Raw genomic sequence first — 24,991 nt, 5'->3', positions numbered from 1 at the left:
GATGCTATAAACTACTATAAGATTCATTTATATGCAGATGACAGTGTTGTACCCCATTGATGCAACTGTTGACCAAGCCTTGTTACATCTTAATCTGACTTCTTGGCTCTGCAAAAAATAGTTTCTAATCTTAAACATGTTTTTTTCAAGGTCATATAAGTTAGATTTAAATAATTATGAAATTACTAGGTCAAATGGAATAAAAATGGAATTTGTTACTTCCTATAAATATCTTGGGATTTGGCTTGATGACAAGTTGTCTTTTAAAACACATGTAACTGATTTGGTGAAGAAATTAAAGATTAAAATTGGTTTCCTTGATAGAAATAAAACATGTTTATCTGGTGTAAATAGGAAGACAACTGTGAATGTTACCTTCATGTCCGTTCTGGATTATGGTGATACTGTATATAGTGAGGGAAAAAAGTATTTGATCCCCTGCTGATCTTGTATGTTTGCCCACTGACAAAGAAATGATCAGTCTATAATTTTAATGGTAGGTGTATTTTAACAGTGAGAGACAGAATAACAACAAAAAAATCCAGAAAAACGCATTTCAATAAAATTATAAATTGATTTGCATGTTAATGAGTGAAATAAGTATTTGACCCCTTCGACTTAGTACATGGTGGCAAAACCCTTATTGGCAATCACAGAGGTCAGATGTTTCTTGTAGTTGGCCACCAGGTTTGCACACATCTCAGGAGGGATTTTGTCCCACTCCTCTTTGCAGATCCTCTCCAAGTCATTAAGGTTTCGAGGCTGACGTTTGGCAACTCGAACCTTCAGCTCCCTCCACAGATTTTCTATGGGATTAAGGTCTGGAGACTGGCTAGGCCACTCCAGGACCTTAATGTGCTTCTTCTTGAGCCACTCCTTTGTTGCCTTGGCTGTGTGTTTTGGGTCATTGCCATGCTGGAATACCCATCCATGACCCATTTTCAATGCCCTGGCTGAGGGAAGGAGGTTCTCACCCAAGATTTGACGGTACATGGCCCCGTCCATCGTCCCTTTGATGCGGTGCAGTTGTCCTGTCCCCTTAGCAGAAAAACACCCCCAAAGCATAATGTTTCCACCTCCATGTTTGACGGTGGGGATGGTGTTCTTGGGGTCATTCCTCCTCCTCCTCCAAACACGGCGAGTTGAGTTGATGCCAAAGAGCTCGATTTTGGTCTCATCTGACCACAACACTTTCACCCAGTTCTCCTCTGAATCATTCAGATGTTCATTGGCAAACTTCAGACGGGCCTGTACATGTGCTTTCTTGAGCAGGGGGACATGCAGGAGCTGCAGGATTTCAGTCCTTCACGGCGTAGTGTGTTACCAATTGTTTTCTTGGTGACAATGGTCCCAGCTGCCTTGAGATCATTAACAAGATCCTCCCGTGTAGTTCTGGGCTGATTCCTCACCGTTCTCATGATCATTGAAACTCCACGAGGTGAGATCTTGCATGGAGCCCCAGACCGAGGGAGACTGACAGTTATGTTGTGTTTCTTCCATTTGCGAATAATCGCACCAACTGTTGTCACCTTCTCACCAAGCTGCTTGGTGATGGTCTTGTAGCCCATTCCAGCCTTGTGTAGGTCTACAATCTTGTCCCTGACATCCTTGGACAGCTCTTTGGTCTTGGCCATGATGGAGAGTTTGGAATCTGATTGATTGATTGCTTCTGTGCACAGGTGTCTTTTATACAGGTAACGAGCTGAGATTAGGAGCACCCCCTTTAAGAGAGTGCTCCTAATCTCAGCTCGTTACCTGTATAAAAGACACCTGGGAGCCAGAAATCTTGCTGATTGATAGGGGATCAAATACTTATTTCACTCAATAACATGCAAATCAATTTATAACTTTTTTGAAATGCGTTTTTCTGGATTTTTTTGTTGTTATTCTGTCTCTCACTGTTAAAATACACCTACCATTAAAATTATAGACTGATCATTTCTTTGTCAGTGGGCAAACGTACAAAATCAGCAGGGGATCAAATACTTTTTTCCCCTCACTGTATATGCATACCTCTGTGTCCACACTTAAACCATTGGATACTGTGTTCCCTTGTGCACTTTATCACTGATCTTGGGTACAGAACACACCATTGTATTCTGAATGAAGAGGTGGGATGGACATCTTTGTATATTAGAAGGGAGCTGCATGCTCTAGTATTTATTTATAAAGCATTAATGTAAAAACTCCCATCATATTTGTCAACATCAATTAATTTTAGATCCAATACTTATAGAACTAGATCTCATGAATGGATTACACTAGTGGATCGTTTGGTTTCCTCTGATTTGGGCAAAGTTGCTTTTGGTTTCTTTGCACTGTATTTATGGTATAAATGGCAGAATTCTTTAAAATTGGAAGTGCTGGAGCCTTTAGCACAGTTTAAAAGGTTGATTTTTTTACTGTAATGATGTTTAATGCAATTGCTATTTTTAAAGTGTATTACTTGTTAATTGTATTTATTTAAAAATGTACTGTATGTATTTTATCTGATTATAAATGTTTATATTTTTATTTGTGATGCTTGTCTTGCAGGGCACACTTGAAATGAGACTTCGGCCACAATGTGGCTTTATTAAATGAAGTAATAATACAAAACAATGAAAATCTTGCAGAGATTTTTTTAGCTTGGAGTATTTCATTTTTACTCTCTGTTTATAAGGCATCATTGAATTTGTAAAGGAAAAAATGAACAAAGGTAAAATATAGACCTTTGTGTGTGGATCTTGAGTGACATTCTTTCTGCATTGATCAACTTCGGTAAAATAATAGGAAATAGGAAAAAACAACACAGCCCATGCTGTGATAATAAGTGTATTTGATTTAATTAAAAAGTTAAATTCATGTCAATGAGAGAATAATTATTCCCCAAAACAAGTCTTCTAAGATTATACAATTAAAGACAAATTGTACATTTTATTGAAAAGTTATAAGATTATGTTTTTTGAGCATTTCCATATAAATACATTATTTATTTTTCTTTAATAGTTTAAGTTTATGACAATTCCAAATATATGCATTAATACACAAAATATTTCCAAAAACACAAGTTGAAAATGATATTCATGGTGGCCTAAGTGTGTGTCTATGGCAACTGCTATGACATCACACCTCAGTGAGGTAGCTACTGAAGTCACTAAACATTCTACAGTAACTAGGTGATATGTGAATTGTAAAACTCTCAGAGCTGTTTCAACTTCACATGAAGAAGACGTGCTTGCTTTGATTGCCTGCATTCAGCAAAGTTCTATAAACAGTTCCTTTCATTCAATGTACGAATACATTGTTTATAGATAGATAGAAAGATATAGATAGGAGATACATATTACATTACATCTCCGTGATCCATCGCCTTCCATCTATGGACCACATTCAAACCCTTGGTATGTCATCCAGTCTTTGAGCCCTGCTTTGGCAAATACGCTATTGTTTATCACAGTATTAAATAAGTCAGCAATGTCTTTCAACTGATGCTCTTTCTAGGAGGATACTGTCCTGATTTTAAACTGTTCTTTTCAGCTCTTTTCAGAGTGGGTACTTACCGAGTTAAGGTCAGAAAGTACAAGCCTGCTGTACAAAAACCAAACCTGCTGAAATGTCTCCCTGGTGTACAATGTGTGACTGTTTTGTGATTCAAGGGATTCAACACTTCTTAATTTAATTCATTTTGTGCTTCAGAGATGCATCCTGAGGACATGAGAGCCAATAACACCGCAGGAATTACCCAGTGGGAAAATACTACACAGATGTAAGTTACAGAAAGAACTCCACTGTTTAATATTCACAGTGTTTGCTATACACAACATTGACTAAGTTTGAAACCACTAAAAAGTCTGGTCTTCAGTGTAGTTCATGGAGGATACTCTAGTGGTGAAGTGAAATAGAGTAGCTGTACTTTCTGTGAACATTAGTAAAATGAAGATTAACCTATTCCTACTCAAACACAAATGTTGCACTTTCGAAACATGCAATGAGCTGCAGCTATTCCGTGTTTTAACAAGTTTGTTTTCAAATTGCTTACTAACACAATTTTGTGTTTTAGGTTTGGTATACAGCAGTTTGGTCGGGGAGACCAAGTTAACACTGCTGAAGATGACCTCAAAGCACAGACTTACGCACTTCAGAAAGAGATAGAGAAGCTGGTAAGAAAAAAAAAAAATCATAACATTTACAAATCGGCTTTCACACTCTTTGGGCCTTACACAAAATACTGTAACATCATGTAACGTGTACCACTGTTTCCTATAAATAAAGAGAAAAAAGCAAAAAATGAAACTCCACATTTGTTAATTCTTAGGTAAGACAATTTAAAAAGTGTGTGTGACATGAATAAGGCCATTCATTAATATTTGCCACAGAGTTCGCAATCAAAGTGCTGGTCAAGTCAGTTAAAAAGTTTGGCTTTTAATGTAAAGTGTAACTGCGTCCCACAAAGAGAGAAAAAAAGAGGCCCGTAGTGAAATCCATTGCTATCCAAAAGACCATAAATTGTTTGTAGCTCAAGGGTGGAAGTCAGCCCACTGCTGATGCTCGCCAAAGCATGGAGTGACATTGTAAGAGTCAGATGGTATGGTCTCTCCATTTCACCCTCTCCACATACAGGAGGAGGAAACCAGTGTGCTGAGGACTACGTGTGACCTGCGGAGTAATGAGGTAGGCTGCAGTTTCAAAGTCCTGAAATGAACAGTTTGCTGTTAGTTGGATACATCTTTACAACAAATTATAATTATCCTCCCCATGTTCATACTATTACTATTATTATTTTCGTAAGCTAAATCAAGACCTCAAAATTAGAAAATGCAATGCTCTGTAGATAATATGGAAATGTCTAACTTTCCAAGGTCCATTTACTAGGTGTACTACAAAAGTGATAAGACATACTATACATGCCACAATACATATGGTGTGGTGATTGAGTGAATTCAACACAAGCATACCTAGTTTTTATTCGCTTAAAAAACAGGCTTCTAATTCAACTTAACCTTTCATGGGAAAAAGGCAAGAGAAAATCCAAACAACAACAAAAAAACTTAAACACTCTCTTGAAAGTATATTAAACCACAGGATATTCAGAAGATAAAAACATAAGAAACCAAACACCCATATCATTTTGTGTAAAGTGCTGCCTCCTAAAGCCCACTTCTAATTCTAGCATTATAGTTGCGTTTCAATTCACCAACAGTTCAAATCAAAAACATGCTTTACTAAACTTTCAATCCATTTCTGTTAGGTTGTCCTTGAAAGACGACACTTGGATTCCATCAACAAGCTGATTGATGTTACACAAACAAAACGATCAAAGCTTGAGGTACACAGCTAACTGGAAACTAACAGTTTACAATACAGAGCTTTTCTTACTGGGTTCCTGATGCAAACCCCGAGCCTGTCCCAGACTCAATTGGCTGATTTCAGAAATTGTGATTAGGATTAGGCTTCTCTACCTAAAATGACATTGAATAGTCAATGACTAGTGCTAATTTGGATCTGTGAAACCAGACAAATACGTTTGACTGGAATCAAGATATTTAACTTGCTTGTACTTTGTTCTTCAAATGTATCATCAATCTCAGAGACTATTGTAAATTACTCTGTAGCGATACTTACTGTTGCAAGTTTAGCTTATATATTTCTCAAGTCACTATGCTTAAAAGCTTTGGGTAAGTGACTTATTCGTCTCGCCTTCAGAGTAAACAAGATTTAACATCACTATTACTGCAGGATTAACCTACATTAACAAAATGTTAAAATACTTTTTTAAAGAAATTGCAACCTTTAGACAGTACAGGATGAAATATGTATTTTTAATTTCTTCCTGCTCTATAATATCTTCATTTAATTTCGCAGGTGGAGCTGAGTAAAGATACAAATCATTTAGAGGTCTATATTAACCTCCACGACACAGTAAGTGACCACAAAGATTAATCATATTACCATTGCTGGACATAAAAGTAACATTACAGGTCTTTAAACCCATATGCTTTCCTACAGATCAAGAAAGACATGGCAGAAATAGAGCCCAAACACCAAGAGGCTCTTGAAAAAGGAGAGGTAGGTAAAGATAAGTAAAGATAAATAAAGGCAAAACAAGCAGTCACTGCTGGAGACATTACATTGCATGAATAGGAAAAAATACCCCACTTTAATCTGTAAGCAGGTCCTTAGCAAGTAATTCTGTACTATAAGCCCATGGAAAGGTGGCAACTTCTTTACTTTGTCCAGACAACAAGAACCTGGTTTAAATGCATTGGTGGCTACTGTGACCCAAGGTCTCAGCAAACATTTGCTGCATTTTTAAAATCAACTCCTGTCCTTTCCACCTGAGCTGTTAAATAACTTGTTGGTCCAGACAGGAGAACGGCAGATCAGAAACATTTGTGAAATGTACAAATGGAGTGCTGATGATGCTCACATACAGGCCGGGGATCTGGGGCTGCCTAAGTGTCACCATTGTTGCATCTCATTCTGTACAGAGGAGAGCTATATCTCAATGTCTGAGTAGTCCATCTTAAAATATGACTGAATGTGACAAATTAGCGGTCACAGCCCAATTAAGGCAAGAAATCGTTGAATTAAGTAGGTAGGATAAGAGATAAGAGTTGTGCCTCCCTGGTCTACATGACCGCTGCTTCGATGTCTATAGCTATATGGTTGCTATAAAGCCTGCTCTGAGTTAGCCACTGCAATAAGCATTTGAACCGAATTTTATCTAAGCTGTGCCTGAAGGAGCTCCTCTCAGCTCAGCCATTGTGTCCACACTGCGTTTCAGAGCCTGGAGAGGGAGCTGGAGGATCTCCAATGGAAAATCAAACACCCTGAAATGTTTTCAGAGGAACAAGCTCTGTGGTTCATCAGGGCATATGAGGAGCAGTATGGTAACCAACTCCAGGAGGAGGAAGAGGGGGAGCAAAAGGAAGAGGCAGAGAAAGAGACAGAGTCAGAGAAAGAGACAGAGTCAGAAAAAGAGACAGAGTCAGAGAAAGAGACAGAGTCAGAGACAGAAACAGAGTCAGAGACAGAAACAGAGACAGAGCCAAAAGCCACTGAAGTAATGGTGGAAAACACAGCTGTGGAGGAGGATTGGTAAGTCCCCTACAATAAGATCAAACTAGGAAACCCACAGCTCTGTGCTGCTCTAGACTATGGCTGAGTGCCAAAGTATGCAAGCACAAATCCCCACTGAATTTCTGTCGAGTTACACCTGTGTATAGCAGTTAAAATCAAACCCAAATGTCTGACAAATGTCAAAGTACTCATTTATCAGAAAAAGTTTAAAAAACAAAACAAACAGATTTATTTGAAAATAAATTAATCCAAATGGAGAAAGGCTTTTATTACAGATCAAAGTGTTAGGGCTATTCTCTTGCCCTGACTTGCATGCTTTATTACACTGTCTTAAATAATCTTTGATTTACTCATTGTTAAATGTTTGATGTTGAGATTAACGAAGTCCTGTATTAGATTTAAATATCCACCTTGAAAAGCAATACTGTATGTAATAACTGCACTAAACAAGGCCTCAGTCACAGAATAAAAGTTTTTAATTATTTCTCTTTCTGATCAATACACTTGTTCTTATGTCTGTTATTGATTCATTTAAATTACTTTTATTTTAACACAGGAATGGCGGCTGCTTTTCCTTCCTCAAGTTCTGGAGGAGGAACAGGAGCCAGAAGAAAAAGAAGGTAAGACCAGACTTGACCTACAATTGACTTGTATAATAAATGCCCACAGTATTTGACAGACATCTGTCTTAGCATAACTGCCGAGCCTCAGAACTGTGGGTCTCTTTAAACGGCCATCTTTCCAGATTTCCTCCTCTTTAGCTCTCACTGATCTTAAACTTTAATGTGATCATCATAAGCAAGAAAAACTAAATTGTTACTGAAATGTAGCTTGAATTATTGCTGTTATCAATGGAGTTGCTTATCAGCTATGAGTTTATTCTGGGGGTTTTCCCTACTGCTTTAAAGCCTTGCATAAGTGTGTACTTTCTACCCAGAATCCCTCTCTGACACTCCATTTCCTTTATCTCTACAGGGCTTCTGGTGCTTTTAAAGAGGCAAGATCAGCTGCATTTGATTCCGGTGAAATAATAATATATTACATTTAAATAATTAATCATTCAATAAATACACCGATTACACAATAAACATTTTAAATGAAAATTAATCTGAGCTGGACTTTTTATTGCCAATTTCATAAAAAATATCTCAGTAGAAGCTGCTCTCTCAACAATGCCAGAATTCTGCCAAACTGCGTGAGATGACATCTCTTGATGACAATAAGAGACACCTTTCACACGACATATTAACTCATATTCCAAATATAAAGGATAGGGTTCTCCACTATTAGTGCCTATGTTCTGTTTCCTTGTAGCTCAAACAGGTATAGTACAAATTGAAAATAATTTCACTCTGTAAATGGACTGTACACTAAAAATACATACATACATACAAGTTTTCAAAACATCATTATGTGAGATTTGTCACATTAAAAAATGCAGTGACCACTTCCCCTGGCAAAAGCAGACACCTGGTGGGGTGTCTGCGAATTTGTTGAGCAGGTGGGGGATGCACACAGCCATTTGCATGAGATTTTAGCAACAATGCATGAGAGTGGGGAGCACAGAATATTTTGGGGCAAATGCATGAGATTTTAATGACAATGTGTGAGAGCGTGAGATGGAGTGTCGATGTGTGAGACTTCTTATATCAAATACAACAGATGCAATCTGCCTCCACCTCATACCGTCTCTGAGAATACTCAGTAAGTGCATCTGGCCCTATATTCAATTTTAGTGCATGTCAGATGTGTGAGAAGACCAATAATTTGTTACTCTCAATTCATTTTACCAACAGCTGTAACCAAGGTGACACTAACAAATTATCACTGTCAACAATGGCAACCCCACACTGCACAGCTCATTCACTCACTCACAATCTCACACAACATACACTGCCACACAATTAATGTATAAATGAATACATACATACAAACTTTTTACTATAAAGAATAAAAAGACACCACACTTTCATGACTTCACCCATATGGCAGCGTGATAATATTCAGTGTATGATTCACTTCATATGTAAGAAATAACTGGTGTGTGGAAAGTCAGGAAATGTGAGAAGAACATTGGTTATTTTGTCTTTTTATTTTATTTTATTTTCATAAATAACCACAAAGTAGGTTTTAATATGTATCCTCTCACTTGGAAGCATATGGGTCCCTGCAGACTTTAACTTTTTTTTCTATATCAAAAACAGGAACCGGATGTTAATTAGTATGCATTTATTATATCAATACAATTTCTGATATCAAGAATACAATTTCTGATATCAAGAATACAATTTCTGATATCAAGAATGATCTGGCATTTTTGATATCAACATTTGTATTTTTGATATCAGAAATTGTATTCTTGAAATCTGCAATTATGGATTAAATGTCACAACGGCTTGCCATAATTTTCCATAAACATTAAATTGAACATGGTATTTTAAAGTTGAAATGGCATTAGGGAATTGAATTGAAACATTTCTTCACTTGTAGCCTACATAATGAACCTGTCTTTCTCTTGTATATTGAACAGCATTAGTCAAAAGTAAATACTTTATTTAGTTGTATTGGGAGAGCGAGACACCGTTGTAAACTCTAATAGTCTGCGTTAGATTGATGTCTGGATATATTTAATTTGCACTAGTCTTCATGCAGGTCTTGGGAAACCATAAATTAAACAAATAAACAAAACCTATGTAATGAAGTGAAAAATACATGTAGTAGAGAACGTGTACACTGGCAGGCCAAATGACAACAGGCAGATATCTGGAAATGCAGACCTGTACATACTGCTACTCTGCTACACAAGAGTTTGCACTCACCTCCACAGCTTGCTTGAGAAGAGTCATCTGGAGGTCCTGCTTGGCAAGTACTTTCTATAACACAATAAAACGGAAATTTGAAAACTCAAAGGGACACATGCAAGACAAAAAACAACAAACAGAAAACAACTCATTTCAAATGTAGTGTGACTTACTAGACGGGAGTCTCTCAGCAAGCACTGAAGACATTTTGTGTAAAGTGCATTTACAGAATCCTACAAAAAAAGAAAGAGCAGACTCAAATCACAGTTCCACACCTGGCAACATCTGTTCAGGTCTGAATTAGCATTCAGCCTGCAGCAGTAGCAAATTGCCTAACATGCAAATATGAAAAACAAAAGCATACATAGCCAAGTCTGTACATCATATATTCTTTGACATTTAAAAGGAAAAACATTAAGTGGTAAAAAGCACAATTTAATTCAAATACATTTGCAAATACTTTTAGCATTGTATTTGCCACCTCAAACTTTGACCAAATTTAGCGACACTCACACATTTACTATCTACACCTTTGTTCACAAACCCGTGAGTTTGGGTTGAATGAATAGTGATTACTAAGAGCATTGACTAGTAGACGTCACCTTGATGATTAAGGATGAATATCATCTTTAACGTACATGAAATGCATTTGCAAAATCATTTGAAATCAGGTAGAAAGACACCAAACAGCCAATTCAGACACCCAACTAATAGCAGTGGTGATCTTATTTGAATCTCAGGAGATGAAAAGATGAAAAGTACCTTTACCAACAGCTTAAGATATGTAAATCACCTATTACTTTCACCCAATGTCTCACATAATGACTGAAGAGCACAGGCTTGCTCACTCTCAATGTTTATTTCTGCTGTCCTACCCATCGTAATGACTGTAATGAGTGTTGTTAATCCATCTCAATTAAATCACAGAGAGAATTAGACAACAAATTTGCTCTCAATGAGTCTTGTTCATTTGAAGAATTACAACACCGTAGACTGACTAACTAGTTAATTACTCCAGCAGATGCACTGCTCTGGTTGACCTGATTGCACTTTAAAAATGCAAAGGAATTATTAATCAGATCCCTGAGAATTCATTGGTGAACACATGAATTTCCAATGCTGATTACAGCTGCAAAAGGCAGGTTGGATCAGCAGAAATGTATGTTGAAAATGAGCAAGCATAGTTATACATCTCTAGAGTTGCTACAAATGTTTAGATAATGGACCTGCAGTTTTCACTCATCGTTCATACCGACTAATTCTAAGGCTTATAAGTTATGAGTGCAATGCAATCAGTTTCAAGATGTCAGTTTACATCATTCTTGCAAGGGGCGCGTCCTCTTGGCTGCTGTGTGGTGTCCTTCACCAGCATCTACTAACAGCCTCCAAGACAAATTCTCAGCATTAATGTAAAATGGCATCTACAAAGTGATTGCATTAGACTTATTAACTTCTAAGTTTGGCTGAAGCCACTGAATTCAAGGTAAACAGTTGAAATTATTTTATTTTCTGTTCTGTTTTTGTATTATTATTACGAGTTTGTGCTATCATTAGTATTATTGCAATTTTTTAAATGTAAAATAGTGGCAGTTTGTTGCAAAGGGCGCTATACTAAGTAAAACAATAATTTAACTGAATATTTAATAGATACAATTCCAATCTCTGGTCAGACTAACAAGCCAGTTAATATGTGTCAGTTTCAACAGCAGACGGTAACATTTATAACATTTTCCCTCTAACTAAGACCTACAACCCTATTGCCTTTGAGCACTGCAGCAGGATAACCCTGTATTGTTATTACATTACTGGTGTATTAGAGATGTGCGATCAAACCCCTATTGAGGACTGACTCAATGCTTGTTCTGTGCTATCCTCAGTGACTAAACAAGTCTAATGTGCTAAACTAGGCAAGCTTGATGTTTTCAGCCCCTAAAGCAGTAAGGCATAGTGCAACTCTCCCAGTCCTGCCAATTTCATAACTATGTATACATGAAGAACCCTGTAAAACCAGGGAAGGAAAAAGGTAATTCGATCAGCCCAATAAAAATTAATAATCGGTGCAATAAAGAATCCCAGAAGTTGGCTTAAATTTTAAAGAATAACCCTCTTTGCCCCTTTAAGACTATGGGATGACATTTTAGTTTGTTTTTGCGCCTCATGTCTGTTTTTCATATTGCTGATAGTTTGGGCCTTGTTGGGCCCACAGCCAGGTTCATGTTAGGGCAATTATCTGTGTTAAATTGCACAGAGGAAAATTTTATTGCTCAATGGTTGATCTTCTAAAGCTCAGGAGACATAATTGTGATTCTCATTTCAGCCTCATTTTAGTTTCAGTGTTGTCTGACCCGTTTCTCATACATTGCTCCTAAAATTCACTAGGAGAAATAGGCGAGACAGAGCATTTAGCAGCAGCAGTCATAGTTGAGACTTGAGGGAGATCTCTTGCTCAGTCTCATTAATGGCTCATTTTTTTTTCTCCTTAGGAGAAGAAAATGAGCAGTACTAGAGCTACTATGGAGCAATATGTAAGTCATGCATTTTATGTGTGTAAATAAATCAAGGACACTTTCACAAATGCTGAAACAAAATAACCTTTTATTAAAATGGCCAAGTATACCCTACACAAGATACAGCAACGCTCTGCATATTAGTGATTTGTTTTAAACAGAACAAGCAGAATAATGACAGGGCTATAAGCTTGACAACATTTTTTTTAGAAATTCAGAAATAAGTGACTTCAGATTGCATTTAAGGTACAATAACTGGTGCTGGCTGTCCTGAACAAGCTAGTCCCAGTCCATCTCGTCTTGTGACAATAGATGAGTGGTGGAAAATAAATAGACTGGTAAATTGAGATCTGAAAAACTGAGATTATTACTGAGATTACAAATATACGTTTGAGTTTTTGCAGTATGCTACACCCTATTGGTTTTGAGTGTGGAATATGAGGCCCAAGCTTGTTCAATTATATAAAAAAATAAAATGGTTTATTATGCTGCAAATGAAGTAGCGTTTTACGTTTATTTATAATTAATTTAGGCTACCAGGTAGAGTGCACTCATGCAGTCCATTGCAGCCCTAACCCTAGAAACTAAATATTATTTTGTGTATCATAATCATAATATCATCCAAAACAATAGTTAAAATAAAGAAACATTTATTTAAAGAAATAACATCAGATAAAAATGATGCGCAGTAAATTGCCAAAGTAGCCTAACTTTGATGCACTATTTAGCCCCCCGACATGTGTCGTCTAGTTTCATTTGATAGGCATCTTCACTCGCATTAGTGATGGGCATTCTTTTGGCTCCCAAGCGGCTCTTTAAAAAAAAATATATATATATATATTGTATTTTTTCAAGTCAAATAGTTTGCGACAGTTTGACTATGATTGGTGTTAAAACAATTCTAATTAAATTATTAAATGAAATCATACTCTACCTTAACCACAATGCATTTAAAAATGCATTGGTTTGTTATGAAAAAGAATGCTATTAAACATTTGCATTTAAAGTATAAAATTGTAATGTATATAAACAAAGTGCATATAAATCTAACCATTCAAAACGAATACAATCTGAACAACATAATAGAATATTGCACCATATTAAAGAAAATAACAATTTTCAAACTGCTGCATCCCAAAAATTGAAATGAATGTGAAAAGAAGGATGCTGTTACACATGCATTTAAAGCATAACTTTCTGATGTATAGAACAAAGTGCCGCCAAGTGTCTGTGCGCAGGTTGGCTCCGCCCTCCCTCGCGTCTCTGCGCGTCTGATTGAAGGAACAACAGGCTGTTGGTCTGATGTCGGGGTCACTACACGATGTCTACAGTCCGGCCCGATGTTGTGCACAGAGCGCAGCTCACACTTAACCACTGTTTCGCACTGAATTTGTGTCTTTTGCGTCGTGAGCAGCGCGCACAGCCGAGCGCTTCAGTACAGGGACGCACTACACGACTGATCCGACATCCGTGTCGTGGGTCTGCGTCACAGCCTCCAAATCTCGCAGAAACACAGTGATCCGCACAGAGAAACGTCAACAGACACGGACGCGCACATGTACAGCTCACGGCTGTGCAGCGCAGATCTGCGCTGCTGCACCAATGGGATCAGAGGATTTCTGCAGATCTGCGCAAAACTCCGGAAAGAACGTGACCACAAGCCGCTGCTGCGGTTTGTGTTCGTCTGTGCGGACAAACACAAAAAGCGTATAGTATTTTAAAATAACCTGCCCCGAAACAAGCATTGGTGTTGGAAGTATTTTAATAAATACGTATGAAAATCTTATTCTCCGGTCATGTTTATTCTTCTTCCGTCAGCTCGGCTCTCATTGGCTGCTGATCACGTCACTCTACACGATCGGCGGCGATCGAGTCTAAATATAAACGTGTTTAATAAAGTCGTAGCGGCTCCGACGAGCTTACGATCAGCCCGGCTCTCAGTGCCCGACCAGCGCCGATCTGTCCTGAGGGGCAAATCGGGCTCAAATCGGCTTAAAATCGTGTAGTGAGCCCGGCATGAGCAGACCGCAAGAACGAATGTGTGCGCTTGAGCATTTAGGCCTGTATTACTTTATTTTCGTTCTTTGAATTAGTCAATTGTATTCATTTACATATTTTGATTATGCATATCTTATTTTTTATATATATATTTGTATAAATAGATCCGGCTCTTCCGATATGCGAGCCGACTCCCAACGTTCACCTACAGTCACTCACCCGCACCCTGGCCGAGGTGGAAGAGCTCACCTTGGGCTGCGGCTTAAAGCGGAGCCCCTGCGCCTGAGTCACCGGCCGCGGGTTTAACCCACCATGCAGCAGTAATAGTTAGCGAACCATAGCCACAGATGGTCAAGGTTTAAGGCTAACTAACCTTAGTATATGTGGACCAGATTCTTCAAAAAGTTTCAGAACCCAAACATACACCTTCTAAATGTTACTAAATTACACTTAACAAACATTAAACTTCCCTTCTCTTGCGAGCCCCGCGGTTCTCCGTATGATAATCAGCCAACTTTTAAATTAACCAATCACGACGCAGGAGGCGCTCTTGTCCAATGAAATGTCCTAATGCTGGTTCACAGGTCACATCAGTGCGCAGCCTCCGAAACCGGGAAGTGCATAAAGCTTGACGTTACTTTTACCGAAGTTAATACTGATCAAGGTCAGTTGTGCTGCATTTGATTGGACTCAGAAGTAGGAAAAATCTGTTGTCGGGAAGTTTGAATCAGTGAAAAGAGTATATGTGAACAGGCATATCGGCTAAAACTTAAAAAAATAAAAGGTCAATATAGTTAACTAATAATGACATTTTGTATTCTATTTATATTTTATTTTATTCTATTATTTTATTATTTTTCCTTTGTAGCCTTACTATAGTATGGTCCATTAATTAGTTGCAGTTGGAAATGTAATGTAACTGGAAGAGAGAGAAGTATTTTGATTTTGATTATGTGATTGATATTGTATTCATTTTTCAAATGCTTATTTGTACTTATCTTATTTATACTTATCTGATGATAATTCTCTTGGTCAGAGATTACATAATAATGTTGTGAAGGCGTATAACAGCTCAAATAGGGAAAACTGTTTACACTTCAAAGCAGTATGTCAAAGCTAAACGAAGGAACAATTATACAGTATTATTTTGTGATGGGATGCAGATCAAATATGGCCCGATTGAATTACTGTGTTCTTACAAAGAAACCAGTGAATGTGAAAATGAGACCAAATTTGCATTTTGAATGAATTCTCAGTTGCAGGCATTAATCCTCTACTGGATTCTCTGACAGATGGGACATGTTTTCACATTGTGAGCTTACTGGAAGTTCCTGTAAAAAGGACAGTAGTTGCACTTCATACTATTTTGGGAAAGTTGATGTTCATTGATTTGTCCTCAATGTCTGGTATTGTGTTTGTTGCACATTTCCCCAACAGACTTGAAAGGGACTGAACATAAGTCAAAGAAGAGGTCATATTCTGAACAGAAGAGCATTAGTTAAGAGAACTAATTAATATTTCTTATTGACAATTAGAAGTCTAAGTTGATGGACAGATATTACATAGTTTGTATTGTGATGCCATACCAAAACAAATACTAGTGATCTCACAGTGATCTTTTCATATAGGCATATACACTCACCTAAAGGATTATTAGGAACACCATACTAATACTGTGTTTGACCCCCTTTCGCCTTCAGAACTGCCTTAATTCTACGTGGCATTGATTCAACAAGGTGCTGAAAGCATTCTTTAGAAATGTTGGCCCATATTGATAGGATAGCATCTTGCAGTTGATGGACATTTGTGGGATGCACATCCAGGGCACGAAGCTCCCGTTCCACCACATCCCAAAGATGCTCTATTGGGTTGAGATCTGGTGACTGTGGGTGCCAGTTTAGTACAGTGAACTCATTGTCATGTTCAAGAAACCAATTTGAAATGATTCGACCTTTGTGACATGGTGCATTATCCTGCTGGAAGTAGCCATCAGAGGATGGGTACATGGTGGTCATAAAGGGATGGACATGGTCAGAAACAATGCTCAGGTAGGCCGTAGCATTTAAACGATGCCCAATTGGCACTAAGGGGCCTAAAGTGTGCCAAGAAAACATCCCCCACACCATTACACCACCACCACCAGCCTGCACAGTGGTAACAAGGCATGATGGATCCATGTTCTCATTCTGTTTACGCCAAATTCTGACTCTACCATCTGAATGTCTCAACAGAAATCGAGACTCATCAGACCAGGCAACATTTTTCCAGTCTTCAACTGTCCAATTTTGGTGAGCTTGTGCAAATTGTAGCCTCTTTTTCCTATTTGTAGTGGAGATGAGTGGTACCCGGTGGGGTCTTCTGCTGTTGTAGCCCATCCGCCTCAAGGTTGTACGTGTTGTGGCTTCACAAATGCTTTGCTGCATACCTCGGTTGTAACGAGTGGTTATTTCAGTCAAAGTTGCTCTTCTATCAGCTTGAATCAGTCGGCCCATTCTCCTCTGACCTCTAGCATCAACAAGGCATTTTCGCCCACAGGACTGCCGCATACTGGATGTTTTTCCCTTTTCACACCATTCTTTGTAAACCCTAGAAATGGTTGTGTGTGAAAATCCCAGTAACTGAGCAGATTGTGAAATACTCAGACCGGCCCGTCTGGCACCAACAACCATGCCACGCTCAAAATTGCTTAAATCACCTTTCTTTCCCATTCAGACATTCAGTTTGGAGTTCAGGAGATTGTCTTGACCAGGACCACACCCCTAAATGCATTGAAGCAACTGCCATGTGATTGGTTGATTAGAAAATTGCATTAATGAGAAATTGAACAGGTGTTCCTAATAATCCTTTAAGTGAGTGTATATTGTCAACTAAAAGGTCGCTTTTGAGCCCCGCATAAGAAGATAAAAATATCTGAATATACTACACTTACTTACTTACACCAGTTATGAGTCTGTTCTGAGATTTTTGCAGTTTTGCTTTGATACAGCTAAAATGCTGTCTTGTGCTTGTCTAAATGGCTGCATTACATGAAAGTGATAATTTTATAAACTTGAAAGACACTTGGAGCTGAGTGATATTAATGATATACTCTAACTGATTATCATCCTCATTACTAATAAGCAGTTTTCCATGTCCTATTTAAGAGTAAGTAATATTGTTAGATTATTGATGTTGAAATATGTAGTGAAAATATTGTTATATTTGTTTTTGTCTGCATTATGTAACCGCAATTTTTACCATGTAAATATCAAAACATCAGTTTAAAATGTCTTGGAAGTTTGTTTTTGTCATGGACAAGCATATAAAACCCATTACAATGAGGTCCATGTATTTGAGTTTAAAAAAAAAAAAAAAATGTTTTTAAGAAAACAATGACAATTCAGAAAGTGCTTGTGGAGAGCTCTTTATTTGCTCTGTCTGAGCTCAGCATGAGATGCATGACTTTGACTGGGATGAGAATAGATTGAGTTCATAGAGAGAGCAAACACCAAACTTGAGAAAATCTGAGAATTATATTAGAGCTTGAGGAGATATATTCTGAAACTAAAAAGGAGGCTAATTTGAGATTTTCTGTAGCTTTTTCTTTAGGAGAAAAAAAATGAGAAACGAGAAATAAGCCATCATCTCGTTTTTGTTTCACACAGACCTCATTGTTGTCTAGGAGAAATACACGAGACATTTTTGAGAGCTCTTTTCTAATTTTCTTTTCCTCTGGGTGGGTCAAATGCTGCTTGAAAGAGAGGACTGCACAAACATTAATCAACCTCCAGTAATGGTCTTAATGCAATCACTTTACTATGAGTAACTGTTAAGGGTGAAATAAAGTATCCAATTCAGAAAAGGGGGGGAGGGGTTAAATGCAAGGGGGTTATAAAAAAACGTTTTTCTCTGCTTTCATGGGATACCAAACACTTGGCAAATAACACAACAGTGAAGAGTACACCTGGGATGAAAGAGAAACACACGGATTTGGTTCCCTTTTAAGGCTACCAGAGGGGTTTGTCAGCTTAAGTGGTTACATTTTGTTTTTGTTAAACAAAACGATCCCATCTCCAATTGTTTATTTTTTCTATGCTTTCATTTACAATGTACACTGAGACATTAAACTGCATATATTACAATAAAAAATGAAAAAGTTAGGTGTTCTAAAACTCTTGACTGGTAGTGTGCATGGCGCATATTTCAATGTTATGAAAAAAATTTATAGTGAAGAAATCACTAACCATATCACAGGGGTTTATATAATATACAATGTCAATGGTTACAATCAATCAGAAAACCCTGCAACCTTAAAGATGTCAGATTCATGTATTTATTTTAAAAAGCAAGATTGCAACATTTTCACTGAGAATTCACCTCCCCAGCCGATGTCGATATCTCATACTTCATAATTTGAATTGGAAATGCTTTTCATGTGCCTTGTTTTAATCATTTTACCATTTTTACCTTTTTAATCCATTATGAATCCTCTACAGATTACTATATGTATTATCTGTTCTTAAACTATTTTATTTTCATCACATTTTTCAATGATTTAGACAGTACAATGTTTACAAGACAAGTTTTATTATTAAAATTACAGGCAAATGCTTCTCAGCAGCTTCTTAGGTAAATTTTTCCTGGCCTCCTAGCACCTGAGGAATTTCTATTATCTGAATCTCAGCCAATGAGTTCCTCATCCACCTGACAGACACTCATACAAGACAGTGTCCTAGTCCTGCCCTCTTGTTGGGAAGGGTTTCACAAGAACCATCTCAATTACTTGCAATTACCCACTGTTCTAAAACGTACTATATAAGGACCTACCTCGCTCTCCTTGTTTGTTGGGTAGAAGGATTGTGGAGGTTTTGACTGTGTTAACATATATTTTTTAAGGATTGCTTGTGTTTGTGACTTGGACTGTTACTGAGAACCCTGATGTTGTGATTGAACCTGGACTGGCTGAGGACCCACTGCCTACTGATTTGGACAAACACTTTCACAATGTCAGAGAAGCCTCCGGTGTTTGATCACTTTGAAAACTTAAGTGATGGTAACAAAGAAGGAAACCATTAAGGATTAAGGAATTGGCGTGGGAGAAATATCGAATTGGAATTGAGTTTGTAGAATTGATCCGAATATTGGAATTGAGCTAGCAGAATGGATCCGAATTTGGAATTTGAGATGCATTGAATTGAAAAGGAATTTAGGAAAGTTTTGGATAATTAATTGATTTCATGGAATTTAAAGGGTTAAATAATTGAACTAGTGGAATTGACCCCAACTCTGCTAATAGGTGACAACTGCTCCAGTGTTACGCGGAGGGTGCATGATCTGCTTCCTGCACCCCGCAATGTATATAGTTATTATAACAGCACAGTGGAGCTGGCAGAGCTGGCTGCTCTGTACTGTTCAGCTGAGTGAAATTGCTCCTGTGCTGCGTGGAGGCGGCATGAATGTTTCTGCTGCCTGCTTGTATATACTGTTGTGTCCAGCTGTGGCTACTCAGATTGACTAGCCAGCTGTGTTTTATTTCAGTGGCTCTGTGGCCCCCGCTCCTGAGGATCAGGGGTCCACTGCCACGTTAATGCGCAGAGGGCAAATGAGGTGCTCTGATTGCCCCGTGCTGTATATTGTGAAATTAGATCTACAGCCTCACTCCTAGCTATGCTAGTAGAGCAGCCAGTCTTGCTATTGTAAGTGGAGGGTGTTAAGAGTTGACCTCTGTAGCCCCCGCTTTGCATATGCTAGTTGTAGACAGTTCCCAGTGAGAGCATGACTGGGGTCCTTGCTCCTGGGCAGCCCAGGCATGGCCCCAAGGGGCCCCTGTTGAATCCTGTCTGGAGTTGTGTTGCCAAGGCCCCCTAGCAGAACACCTTAGGCCAGGCTCCCTTACCAGCTTGCTGGCTCCTCCCTTGCGACGGTTTTGCTTTACAGTAACCCCTCCCCCTTGGGCAGTGCATCCGACTTGAAAGATAATGACAGGTTGCAAATGCAACCCTGGTTATCTGAAAAATCATGCTCTGCCCAAGGGTTGCAAAGTCCCGTGGGAGTCCTAGCTCGCAGCAAAAGAGGACGATCTTGTGCAGACATCACCTTTTATTCAAACAGGAAGTAGGAAGGGACCTGTTTGAGTGACGGGTACAGTGGCCAATGGCAGCATTGATAGAGTGATGTTATGTTCATGTTCCTACGGAAGTGTGCAGTAACCCCTCCCTCTTGGGCAGTGCTTCCTTTTTAGTTATACATTCCACTGTTACTATGTAAATAAATTAAGTGGTATGATTAATTCACTGCCCCATTAACACCGTCCATGACACTAGACCTAGAAGCCACAGTGCTGGCATGTGACTATGATGTTGAACATGGCTTACAGAAAATCATGGGGAAGATTACAAGTTGAAAGGATACACATAGTTTAGGAGAGACAGGCAAAATCGAAGAGGTGGTGGGGTAGCATTATATGTCAGAAATGACATTGAGGCAGAAGAACTCAAATTAGATCCCAGTAACGAAACAGAATCTTTGTGGGTTAAACTTTTGAATAAAAGATCTGGAGGATTAGTGGTAGGACTGTGTTACAGACCACACAACTCAGATATTCGTAATCAGATACAATGTAATCAGGACTGAAGGTAGCAAGGATGTGGCTGTTATAATGGGGGATTTCAATTTCCCAAACATATACTGGGAAAGCCCAGTTGGGACTACAGAAGCAGAAATAGAAATGGTTGAGATGGTAAATTACTGCTTTCTAACTCAATTTGTCAGGGAACCAACCAGAGAGAGAGCATGCATTGACTTGGATCTTTTCAGACAACAAAGATAGAGTCAGAGGGACACTAGTTAGAGAACCAATGGCAAACTGTGATCACAATATGGTTAACTATGAGGCATACTTTCAAAAAACAAGGACCACATCTAAAACAATGGTCTACAATTTTAGAAAGCAAACTTTGAAGGTATGAGGCGGCACTTAGACTGGGGCACACTGGATACAGATTCAGTTATACAATATACTACTTGAGGCTCAGGAGAAAATTGTACCAAAACTTAGCAAACTGAGGACCAACAAACATTGGCCAAAATGGTTTAAATAGAAGTATGCAAAAAATATCAAGAGAAAGAAAATGTTGTATAGTGCATACAAAAGGGATAGAGACGAAAACAAAATACAAAGAATATGTTGAACTGCAAAGAGATGTTAAGAAATGGATCAGGAAAGCAAAGAGGGAAATAGAAAGAAACAGCTCTTGGAGCTAAAACTAATGCAAATAACTTTTTTCAATACTACAACAGCAAGTGGTCAATAAAGGAGGAAGTGAAACAGATAAAGGGCAAAAACTGAAGTATCTTGGATGATGAACAAGATGTGGCAAATGTTCTAAATGAATATTTCAGAGGTTTTTACAAAAGAAAAAACAAATAACATGCCTCAGGTTAACAACCAGTCCAGTCAAACCCTAAGAGAGATCAGGATAATTGAGGAGGAGGTGCTAAAGGGACTAGCAGAATTTAAAACAAACAAATCACCTGGGCCAGATGGTATATTTCCGACAGTACGTAGAGAAATTATGGAATTTATTTATAGGCCACTAACTCAAATATTCCAAATGACACTTAGTACAGGGGATGTGCCAACTGACTGGAAGACAGCAAATGTCATACCAATCCACAAGAAAGGGGACAAAACTGAGCCAGGAAATTACAGAGCAATCCGTCTCACCTGCATCACCTGTAAAATGTTGGAAAAAATGATTAGACAGAAAATAGAGGAGCATCTTAATGAAAACTGTATTCTTGGAGATAGTCAATATGGGTTTAGATGAGGCAGATCATGTCTTACTAATTTATTCAAATGTTTTGAACATGCAACTGCAGCTGTAGATCATGTGAAAGCAAATTATATGATATACTTAGATTTTCAAAATGTTTTTGATAAGGTTCCACACCTCAAATTGGAAGCTGTAGGCATTCAGGGTAATGTAAGTAAATGGATTATGAACTGGTTGATGTATAGGAAACAGAGGGTGTCATTACATTATTACATTACATTATTCATCATTTATCCAGAGCAACTTACATTTGTACCCATTTATACAGCAGTTTTACTGGAGCAATCTAAGTGAAGTACCTTGCTCAAGGGTACAACAGCACTGCGCCCCACCCAGGATTTGAAGCTACAACCTGGAGTGAGGTTGTTAGTGGAGTTCCACAGGGATCAGTAAAAGGGCCTTTGCTGTTTCTAATCTATATTAATGATCTGGACTCTGGGATAGTTAGCAAACTTGTCAAATTTGCAGATGATACTAAAATAGGTGGCTCAGCAGATACAAGCTATTCAAAGGGACTTAGATAATATTCAGTTGTGGGCCAACACCTGGCAGATGAAATTCAATGTGGACAAGTGCAAGGTATTACATGTAGGTATCAAAAATGTCCACTATAATTACACTGTGGGAGGAATAGAACTAGATGAAGTAACGCATGAGAAAGACCTAGGAGTCTATGTGGACTCCTCACTTTCTCCATCCAAACAATGTGGGGAAGCAATAAAAAATGCAAACAAAATGTTAGGGTATATTGTCAAAAGTGTAGAATTGAGAACAAGGGCAGTAATGTTCAGACTGTACAATGCACTAGTTAGAGCTCATCTGGATACTGTGGACAGTTCTGGGCTCCACACTTCAAGAAAGATATCGCTGCTCTAGAGGCAGTTCAGAGGAGAGCAACCAGGTCTGAAGGGAATGTCCTACTGAGAGACTGAGGAACTGAACCTTTTCACCCTGGAACAGAGGAGACTATGTGAGGACTTGATTCAAGTCTTCGAAATCATGAAAGGCATCGACCACATCAAACCAGAGGAGCTTTTCCAGATCAGCAGGGACACACGCACCCAGGGACACAAATGGAAATTGGGCTTCAAGGCATTCAAGACAGAATACAGGAGACAATTCTTTACACAGAGAGTTGTCACAATCTGGAACAAACTACCCAGCGATATGGTTGAAGCTGAAAATTTGGAAACATTTAAAAATAGCGTAGATAGTATCCTTGGATCACATGGTTATTAATGGACACCAAACGAGCATGATAGGTCAAATGGCCTCTTCTCGAAACTTTCTTATGTTCTTATGTTTCTTATTATGTTCTTATGTGAGAGATGATGTATGTACGTCTACAGGCGTGCCTTGATCCTGTGGACAGACCACCAGGCTTTCACAACACTGCTCGCAACATCAGGCACAGGCCGCAGGCCACTCGTTCTTCACCGCTGGTCTGAGAGGCTCCAACAATACAATTTTACATTGCAATTCACCCCCGGGTGTGAAAATGTTGGGGCAGATCTGCTGTCCCCCTCCCCTCACAACCCACCTGCAGCCTCTGGATCTGATACTGCTGAGCCTGACGTCATCCACATGCTCCATTCAACAATACAGGCTGCAGTGTCTCTCTAGGTGCTCCAGCTTGCTTCAGAGCAGGACCGAGTCCTGGCTCAACTCCGTCATTTTATTTGCACAGTCTGGCCTGCTAAAGTTCCAGATAAGCTGGCCCCTTACCACGGTCTCAAAGAGGAGCTCATGCTCCTCTCACGCTTACATCGCCCGAGGACTCCGCACTGTGGTCCCCAGTGATCTTGTGGCACACGTCTAGGCCATGGCACTTGAGGGTCACTTGGGCACTGTACACCTTAAACAACGGTGTTGGGATATTCTCAATGGCGATTGTGTCTTCATGGTTTGGTGGCCAGGGATTGACAGGGCCATCGAAGCCCTGGCCAAGGACTGCACAGCCTGCTTGTTCAGCGGAAAAATTGGTTCTCCTACCTCACCTCCACTGCAGCCCCTCAACTGGCTGGCTAAGCCCTGGGAACATTTAAAGCTGTGGGGAGCTACATGGGGTTCCACATCACCAGAAATGCCTCATCGCGGTCTATGACCTACATTTTACATGACCTGAGGTGACCTCTGCTGGGTCTGTCTCTGCTGGGACTGTTTTTGCCCGCTGGAAACTACCTACAGCTATCACTAAAGATAACAGGCCACAGTTTGTGTCTGGGGAGTTCTCAGCATTCATGGCGGATTGGGGCATCCGTCACATTCGCACAGCCTTTTATCATCAGGCAAACGGGGGGCTGAAAAGACTGATGTGGTGTACTACTATAGTAAACTTTTAAGATTGCATCCTTTTTTTTTTTAAGAACACTCTGCAAATCTCTTTGTTTTGTCATTCAGCATATTCCCATTTCATGAATACTTTAGAAGGAAATGGTGTTCATGACTTGCCTATCGTTTTTTCTGCTAGGTGGCAGGTTAATCTCATTGTCACTAAAAACTCAGGCCAAAGCAGACACATGCAAATTGAGGCTGTTAGTCATTTAATATGTAAACTAAACTGTTTTGTGTTTACTGATTAACATAAATAATAGAGCAGTTTGTGTTTCTTTAATGCTTAAGTACTGACATTGTTAAGTACAGAAGCAAGAAGCTTTGTTGATTTAATGCCTGTCTTGGTGGGCATCCATTTCCTGTTTCACTCCATACTGAATTCTCTTGTCTAAACCTGAGCAGGACTAATAACTGTGATCTTGCGCCCTCTAGTGGGAAATTAAATGCACTATAAACAACAGATTATATTTTTCTG

At 38.8% G+C, this 24,991-nt stretch overlaps 1 protein-coding gene across 1 annotated transcript; it reads left to right on the top strand.

Annotated features, from left to right (window-relative positions):
• The first annotated feature begins 3,078 nt into the window (after nt 1-3,078).
• On the top strand, nt 3,079-8,165 carry LOC136758276 (uncharacterized). Its single transcript, XM_066712526.1, has 10 exons — nt 3,079-3,383; nt 3,679-3,748; nt 4,043-4,142; nt 4,603-4,653; nt 5,231-5,308; nt 5,845-5,901; nt 5,989-6,048; nt 6,767-7,080; nt 7,619-7,682; nt 8,038-8,165. The coding sequence occupies exons 1-10, from the start codon at nt 3,362-3,364 to the stop codon at nt 8,053-8,055; spliced, it is 834 nt and encodes a 277-aa protein (XP_066568623.1). The 5' UTR covers nt 3,079-3,361; the 3' UTR covers nt 8,056-8,165.
• The last annotated feature ends 16,826 nt before the right edge of the window (nt 8,166-24,991 follow it).

This window comes from Amia ocellicauda, chromosome 9, assembly GCF_036373705.1.
Source record: "Amia ocellicauda isolate fAmiCal2 chromosome 9, fAmiCal2.hap1, whole genome shotgun sequence".
Classification (NCBI taxonomy): Eukaryota; Metazoa; Chordata; class Actinopteri; order Amiiformes; family Amiidae; genus Amia; species Amia ocellicauda.
This window is presented reverse-complemented; position numbering and strand designations above follow the sequence as displayed.